At 42.6% G+C, this 8,957-nt stretch overlaps 1 protein-coding gene across 4 annotated transcripts in view; it reads left to right on the top strand.

The window, feature by feature from the left end:
• Window positions 1-1,237: 1,237 nt before the first annotated feature.
• The window catches only part of ARP9 (actin-related protein 9), an 89,077-nt gene continuing 81,357 nt past the window's right edge, over window positions 1,238-8,957 (top strand). For 2 of the 4 annotated variants that reach the window (XM_087397768.1, XM_087397767.1), the window contains exons 1-4: window positions 1,238-1,662; window positions 2,419-2,472; window positions 2,684-2,725; window positions 3,272-3,344. In XM_087397768.1, coding sequence (XP_087253894.1) covers window positions 2,723-2,725; window positions 3,272-3,344 — 76 coding nt within the window. In that variant the 5' untranslated portion in view covers window positions 1,238-1,662; window positions 2,419-2,472; window positions 2,684-2,722. The remainder of the gene's footprint in view (window positions 1,663-2,418; window positions 2,473-2,683; window positions 2,726-3,271; window positions 3,345-8,957) is intronic. The other 2 variants (XM_087397765.1, XM_087397766.1) reach the window with 2 other exon arrangements.

The following is an 8,957-nucleotide window of genomic DNA, read 5'->3' as shown; positions in this document are numbered from 1 at the left end:
GGTTCTCTGCCTTGGGATGTCCCCCTCAAATGACTGTTAGTCTTATGTGAGTTTTACCTTGTTAGACCTATGGGGACTTCCCATGCATAGTCATTGTCCACTCTTCCAAATTGTAAACCAAGAGACCAAAGTCAGAGTGAGATCATGTTGGGGTGAGGATGCCCAAATGAGTCTACTACTGATGTAACTAGAGTGAGTACCAGGTTGTGGATCATGTGTGTTGCCACTAGAGGTGGGCAAGCCATGAAGTTTCCCATGGACTACTGCTAGGGTTGAGGTCATCAATTTGTGGGGGGGTATGATGGGCAAATTGATGTAATGGATCATACCAAGGTCTATGGTTGTGAGTGATCATGTGAGTGAGTGTGTGAACATGTGTGTATGTAGGTGTGCCTGAGTTAGGTGTGACTGATGATGTGTCAGTCAATCGGTGTGATTGAGTGAATATAGGAGTGTGGTGTGTGATTGAGAGATTCTAGGAGACATTGGTGGTCTTCCTGATTGAGATGATTGTGGATCTAGATTCCACCTACTCATGGGTAGTTGCTTATATGTATTCCATTCTATGAATGAATCAATTGCTCATTGCCTTCATACTTGTACCATTGTCTCTACCTCTTGTTTACCTTCATCATGCTTCCATGCTTGCACCAATAGGTTGTGGTCAAGTTTTGTACTCTTCCTTTTTTTTGACCACCTGTTAATATATTCAACATAATGTTCTAATTTAAAATTTATAGAAAAAGCTTAGTGTACATGTATGTATCACTTTTTGGGCCTGCCCTTGGCAAGGTATATTGGAGATTTTGGGTTTAGAGAAGCGAAATTTGCATTTTCATTTTTTGAAATTGGTTTCGGGTATTTTTTGTGGTGTATGATGGAGCTTTTTTTGGCTGCCCAAGAATCCCACTTGCAAGTATGCTAGCCTCTCCTGCTCCCCTTCCTCCCCCATGGTTCGCTCCTTTGCCTTGTGCTTCTTCTTCTTCTTCTTCTTCTACATAAGTGGCATTATATAGTTAACATTCAATCTCTCTCTCTCTCGAAAAAAAACATTCAATCTCTCATTCCAAGGAGGCATGATGAATGTCATTCACCTTGTTGAAAAGGAGGGGGGTCACTTAGTGTAACATGTATGCTAGCTCACAACAATTTATGTACAAGTGAATCTCTCCTCCCAAGGAGGCATGATGAATGTCATTCACCTTGTTTAAAAGGAAGGGGGGTCACTTAGTGTAACATGTATGCTAGCTCACAACAATTTATTTACAAGGCTTAAGTGAGTGAGAAACAATTACGAATTTTTTATTTGTTAGCACTGCGCCGCTTGTTTTGAAATTTTTGGAGGCAATGGTGTTGTATCAAGGGAATTTGGCCATGTCCAACTCGCCAGTTTGATCACTGGCCTCCTTGCAAGAGACGGAGAAATATCTTTTCCGGCCATGACTGTACGCCAATCTTCTTTCTAGCAGCCATGGCAGCCTTTTTTCTATTTCGTCTTCTGTAACACGATTCCGTTCATCATAGCCTCCTTGTTCCCGTTCCATCTCCGATTCTGATCAAATCTAAACCCACACCTTTGCCATTTGGCGGTGGATCCCATTTCCTAGATGAAGCCATTAATGGACGTCTTGCTTTGAAGTCTACGTCTTGAGTCCTTATCAGGTATTTCGTTTGCCTTCAGCTATGCACTATAGAGAGAGATTGATTTGGAAAGAAATTCCTCTCCGTAGGTACACATTCGGCTCTTCTCTTTCTTACTCTTAACGCTTCTAATACGATGTTTCTACAAAAATTATTGAACAAGTCTTTATATGGCACACATTGTATGCAACCTCTCTCAGAGGAAACACTACCAAAATTGTAATATGCTGCTACTGATTCTATGCTTTGACTATCATCAGTCTCTAAGAAGGTTAAGATTCTCAATAGAATTCTTGGCAATTTTGAAACATGCATATGCTGCAAGGTATCATGTTTCTTGTTTCCAATTGCATTGTTCACCTGCCAAACAATCTTTGTTGAACAGCCTGACGACCAAATGAAAAGATATTCCCAATTTCTGTATCCAGCGATATAGAATAGGATTTACCTTAATGGAAGGAAAACCATTCCTCACCAAATCAAAATGATCAGATCTGATATGTCCTATTTTCATTGCTGGGTCTTCATTTCAAGTCAACAATGCCAGATTCCCCTTTTTGCCTCCATTACAGCATGTGCTAAACGTCCAATTAGTTGTCCCTGTTGCTCTCTACTTGTGTGTCAGTCATCTATGGCCTTTTGCTTCCCCTGGAAACTGAATCAGCTCTATCTGTATCTTGTTCCCCTGACTCTTCGCCTTGCATAGAGCTATGTTTAACCTCTGGCTCAACCTCTCGGAGAGAAGTATGCTGAACTGCTGCTGCTGTTTGGAGGCAGATTTGAGGTGTAGGGAGCAAGGGATCAAGGCAGGGAGTGGGAGGGGGCTGCCAGGTAGGTGGACGGCCTTTGCCCTCCTTCTCGTTTATACATAAGCAATCATGTCTGCTTTAAATTTATTCATGAAATGTCTATAGTATAGGAGAAATTGGATGAAGAGGTGATGAATTTTGTGTTGAAAGAAATAGTCTTTTGCTAGGAATGCCAATCCTCGTAAGCACAGCTGCTCTAATGATGGTGCCTGGCCTTTGTATTTGTTGTATAGGTTGCAGCAGCATCTATCCTTGAACTTTATCAAACCAAGATGGTAAGTAGGGCTTTCTAAAATTTCATTTAGCCTTATCTGTTGAGTGTGGTATGTATCTTCACTAAATTGAAGCAGAAAATCTTTGAGAATCTGTAGGGGACTACCATTTTTCCCACACTTCCTTTCGATCAGGATTAAATAGAGAATGCACAAAGTTTCAGTTGATGTGAACTCGATCTCGTGGATCCTTTCCCTTCGCAAGTGCCTAAACATGAGATGTTATCTTGATGGACAACATTCTGTATGCAAGTACCTATGAATTAGAAACTCTAAGGTAGTGGGGAATATGGAGGAAATCAGCAATGTAAAATATATAGGTCAATTGTGGAGAGGTAGCAGTTGCAATAAGGATCAAAAGTCTCACAATGTTTTTAAGGGTTCATAAAGGGTAAAACTAGTCATACGATCATGAAAATATGATGTCATGGACTTGACACAGCAAGCACAAGCACCTTAATTTATGCATTTATCTGTCTCTTTGTATTTGATATAAAGATAAGATCTGACATTGACACCCATTAACACCCTCTTGACTGTTTGAAACAGGATAACTACAAATCCATGGTTCCATCACAATTGATTGCTGAAAGAGGATCAGATATTGTAGTGATCAATCCAGGTGTAGTATACAGCCACACAGATTTTCATTTCCTACTGTTGCACATCCCCTGAACATTTAAGGTAAGGCATTTGATATGAGCAAGCATATTTACAGAAATTTATAGGAAAAAAAATAGTTATGTACAGCAGCAACCTTCAGGATGTTAACCCTGCATTTCTACCTCCGGGTCACAGGGCCTCTTCCCTGAGAAGGAACATCCGCCTTGGACAACAATGCAGCAACCTCTTTTTCAGGGAAGAGGATTCTGCTAGCTATCACTGCAGCCCATGTGATTCCAATTTCTGAGTTGACCTCTAGGGAATTTCCACTAGAAGAAGCACCATTCCAAGTGCGAGGGGGTGGAGGTCGTTGAACAGAAATAACTTTTCTTGGACTTTGCCATCCATCAATTGGAGTTTTGGTCCTTTTGCTGAGAGTTGAATAGCAGGAAGCGAAGGGGAAGAAGCACTCCCATTTGAAACAAGTGGAGCTTTGCCTTTATCCTGATTCACAAAAGACTGTCTATTACCTTTATTTTTATTTCCAATAGAGGTAGGAGCATCCTTATTGGGCATCTGAGCAGGCAAAGTAGCAGGAGGCATTTTATGCTGAATCATTGGACACTGCGAAGCCATGTGCCTAAATTTTTTACATTCAAAACAAGCCCTTGCAAATAATCCCCATTTCAATTTATAAAATGCACTTCCCATGTTAACATTGTTCACCGTGACTGAATAAGTCTCCGGTGTGGGATTATCAGTATCCCAGAGAATGCAAAATCGATTAGAGTTGCCGTTAGGCCACGGTGGGCAAACCACTTTGCCTAAAGTTGCTGCAATTTTAGGCAGGAGTGAAGCCATGCATTGCGGGAAGTCTACAACTTCAACCCAGACTGGACATCGATGTCGAATCAAAGCCTAATAATCCCTTGTGGGGGACCGTGGCAAAACGTGCACCATTTGCTGCCCAAAAAAGAGTGGCGAATGTTCCAAAAGCATTTGCTTGTGAATCTCATCTACCATAATGACCTCAAAAAAGCCTCTGGCTGCATAGTGTACCTTACGAACAAACGAGCCAGCTAGTGTTCAGGTCAACCAGTTGCCTACCTTTGCAGCAGGTGGCATCCGACCTGGGAAAAATAAAATGACTGCATTTTTGGCATATTCTCTAACCGGATCCACAATTTCATTCACTTCAACCATGAGACCAACCGATGGAACAGAGTCCTTCCACTATTTCCTTGTGTCTGCAAATCCTTCGTGCATGACATCATAAACCAATTGTGCTTCAACAGAATCATGCATGGGGTCATGCTGACCCTCAGCCTGCTTTTGCTTTTTGCATTGAGCCGATCGATCCTTTTGAAAAGTTTTTCCATAAGAATATTCAGCCATGTCTTCTAAAGAAGATGGAAACCAAAAAGGGGGGTACTTGTAAAGTGATAAAAGAGAAAAAATAGTCCCACAAAGAAGAAGAAAATAGTGTATTTGCAACGAGAAGAAGAGGAAAGAGATATTTAGGGTTTTAGAGAGAGGAAAATATAGGTTCTGGAGAAGGAAAAGAGAAAAAACCAGAAAAAGATCCAAGATGAACTAGAAATCTGAGAGAAAAGAGAGGTTCTGGCGATGGAAAGAGTACACATGACCCAGGAACTAGAAAGGAGAGAAAGGAGAAGTAGGGAACCCTCAGAACTTGCATTTAGAAGCAACTTTTGGGCATTGGCAGCCTACACAATGGGATTTTCTAGTTGGCTCCATTCAAGGCAAGATCATAGGCTGCCCTTTTGTCTCTCGTTTGCTTCTTGATTGGAAGCATATTTTATCCCACTTGGAATGGAATGGCAAGGATTCTTTGTTGGGAAATTCCTTGAGGGCTGAGAATATTTATTGGTCCAAAGTATTCCACCCTCCTTTGGCTATACAAGAACCCAGGCGTTCTTATTTTATATCTTTTAAAGGTATTGCTTCTGTAGCAGATGTACTTCAGTATGATGGCACTCTTTTATCTTTTTCTGCGGCTGCTAGTAAGTATGGTTTGGGAGCTCATTATCGTTCTTTATGGCACAAAATTCCAGAAATGCTTCAATCTTTCTTGCCGGTACCTCGTTTGGAAATTCAGGATAGGCTTGAGGATTGGACTCTCCATTCTTCCTCTTCTTCAGCCCGTCCTTTGAAGCTATCACATATCACAATACCTTCTCTGTATAAAGTGTTGTTACCTCCGTCCTTGGTTTCTGACAGAGCTAATTCTGTTTGGCATATGGATCGCCCATCAAAGTGGTGGAGAAAGCGGCGGAGTCTCCTTTGGCATTATAAAGTCCCTCTTCAGCAACAACTTTTCCTTTGGTGAGTCCTACTTGGAATTTTCCCATCTGGGCAGTTACTCGCGCATAGACATATTGCCCCGGCTGTTTGCCATAGATGTTTATATTTTGCTGAATGTGTGCCTTACATTTTCTGGCATTGTCCACATACTTGTGATTTCCTTGTGAGAGATTGGAGAGAGAGAGAGAGAGAGCAAGAGAGTGAGAGCTTGAGAGCTGAAAGCTTGAGAGCTGAGTTGCAATAGAAGAGTGTAAAGAGTACAACTCAAAGAGTGAGAGATAAGGTTTTGTCCTAGTGACAGAACCTTAGTAGTCACTAACCATAGTTAGTGAACTAACTGCGGTTAGGGGAAAAAACCTTTTAAAGAGGGAAAAGTGTCCCTAACTAGCTTATTAAATTACATTGGTCACTGCTGAATTATATCTATAATTCTAACACCCCCCTGTAGTGCCAATGTCATGTACAAGGCTGATCAATTCAGGGCACTGCGAAATGCCTCAAACTTTTCACGTGGTCGTGCTTTGGTGAAAATATCTGCAACGTTGTCATGTGTGGACACAAAGATCATACTGATCTCTCCTGCATGCAACTTCTCTTTGACGTAGTGATAGTGAACCTCAATGTGCTTCGTGCGAGCATGAAACACTGGATTCTTTGCCACTGCAATGGCACTCTGACTATCAGTGAGAGTTGGAGAAGGACCCTCCAAAGACAGATGAAGATCAGCAAATAGACGTCGCAGCCAGACACATTCAATTGTTGCTGTGAAAGCTGCCCTGTACTTAGCTTCACATGATGAGGTAGCCACTGTAGATTGTTTCTTGCTTAGCCAGGAAATGCAAGATTTACCCAAAAAGAAACAATTGCCACTAGTACTGCCTAGTGTCATAATCACCAGCCCAATCTGAATCACTGTAGGCATGCATCTGCAAGTCACCCCCCCTGGGACATAGCAAGCCAAAAGACTTCGTGCCCTGCAAATAACGGAAGATGCGCTTAACTGCCTGCCAATGCATAGTTTTTAGGCTGTGCATGTACCTGCTCACCTGAGATACTGCAAACTGAATATCAGGTCTAGTGTTGCAGAGATATATGAGGCATCCAACAGCCTGACTGTAAAGTGTGGCATCAACTAATTCTCCTGCATCATGCATTGTGAGTTTCAGCCCCGGCTCCATGGGAGTGGCTATGGGCTTACAATCATGCATGTCAAATCTGTCCAAGAGTTTCTGCACATACTTGGACTGAGACATAACAGTGCCACGTCTGGATCCCCAAATAAAAGTGAAGCAGCCCCAAATCTGACATGTCAAAGTTGGTCTGCAAATCAGCTTTGAAATCTGCAATTTTGTCTTCTTTGGACCCTGTGAGCAGTAAGTCATCAACATAAAGAAGGATGACTAAAATTTCCCTCCCATCCATCTTGATGTAGAGGGTGCTCTCAGTAGGACTATTGTGCAGCCCCTTGCTGGTCAAAAAGGCATGAATCTTGGCATACCATGCACGAGGGGCCTGTTTCAGCCCATACAAAGCTTTATTTAGCTTGCATACTTGAAGTGCATTTGCTGTAATTTCAAAGCCTGGATGTTGTTTGACATACACCTCTTCCAGCAAGTCTCCATTTAAGAAGGCTGTTTTTCTGTCCAACTGATGAACATTCCACTCAAAATGTGCAGCCATTGCAATAACTGATCGGATGGTGGTCATCCGGGATGTAGGAGCGAATGTCTCCTCATAATCTATGCCCTTTTTCTGAGCATAGCCTTTAGCAACCAGCCTTGCCTTGTATCTGTCAATGGAGCCATCTGGCTTCCGTTTGACCTTGAAAACCCATCGTGTCCCAATGGCATGTTTACCTGGTGGCAAGTCGACAACATCCCAAGTGTGATTTTTTTCAATGGACTGCAACTCATCGTGCATGGCATTCATCCAATGCACATTGTCCTTTGCCTCTTCGAATGTGGCAGGCTCCTCCTCATCAAGAAGAGTATCTGCATATGCTGATTCCACTGAATTAGCACCTTCCATGTGCCTTGCTGCACTGCGAGTCCTGCTAGGTAACGGAGCATCAATTTTACTCTCCCTGAGAGTCTGTAACAGCCAGTTTGGGACTGTTTTTGCTGCATGTATGTCTGCAATTTCTTGCTGCACCACCTGTTCCACTGCCTGTGGAGGTGGCAAGACATCCTGCGGCGGAACTAAAGCATCGGGAGGTGGCTGTAAATTCTGATTTGCATCAAAAATATCAGCAGGGGAACCCAAGGCAATGGGTAGCAACCCCTCAAAGACATCCTCTGAAGAAGAAGGCATTTGAAATTCAGCCTGAGTGTGAGCTGAATTTTCTGCAAAGATCACATCTCTACTGACAATGATCTTGCGTGTAGCAGGATTGTAGAGACGGTACCCCTTGCTTTCTGCACTGTACCCAACAAATATGCACTTAATGGCTTTATCTGACAACTTGTGCCTAAATTCAACTGGCACATGAGCATAAGCAAGGCATCCAAAGACTCGGAAATGATCCACTGAAGGCTTTCTCCCATTCCAGACCTCATAGGGAGTTTTTGTTTTTAAAGCCTTAGTGGGAGCCCTAAGACTCGGAAATGATCCACTGAAGGCTTTCTCCCATTCCAGACCTCATAGGGAGTTTTTGTTTTTAAAGCCTTAGTGGGAGCCCTATTCAAAATGTAATTGGCACACATCAGACCCTCAAGCCAGAATTTGTGAGGCATGTGTTTGCTTTTCAGCATACATCTGTCCATCTCCATGAGAGTTCTATTTTTCCTCTCAGCTTTGCCATTTTGCTGAGGGGTCAGCCTCACTGTGAGCTGATGCACAATACCCTTGCCTTTCAGAAAAGCATCAAAATCTGCAGACAAGTATTCCCCACCTCTATCTGTGCGCAATGTCTGTATCTTGAGTCCGGTTTCATTTTCAACCATGGCTGAAAAGTGTTTAAACACCATGAACACTTCTGATTTGCGCTTCAGCCCAAAGACCCAAGTGAAATTGGAGTAATCATCAATAAAGGTAACAAAGTAGAGATGACCACCCAATGATGGAGTCCTCATGGGACCACAGACATCACTGTGTATAAGCTGTAATTTGCGGACAGCTTTAACTGAACCAAAATTTTTGAAGGGGAATCTATGCATCTTGCCTAAAATGCACCCTTCACAGGCATGTGGAGGAGGTATCTCAAGAGGTGGCAATGCATCAACCATAGAATGCTTTTGAAGTGTCATCAAGCTGTTGTAATGCATGTGGCCATATTGGGCATGCCATAATTCTGCATTCTGCATGGCAG

This window comes from Dipteris shenzhenensis, chromosome 26 (assembly GCF_047967505.1).
Source record: "Dipteris shenzhenensis isolate YYH24624 ecotype China chromosome 26, Dip_SZ_1.0, whole genome shotgun sequence".
Taxonomy (NCBI): Eukaryota; Viridiplantae; Streptophyta; class Polypodiopsida; order Gleicheniales; family Dipteridaceae; genus Dipteris; species Dipteris shenzhenensis.
Note: the sequence above shows the minus strand (reverse complement) of the source record. Positions and strands in the feature narration are given on the sequence as shown.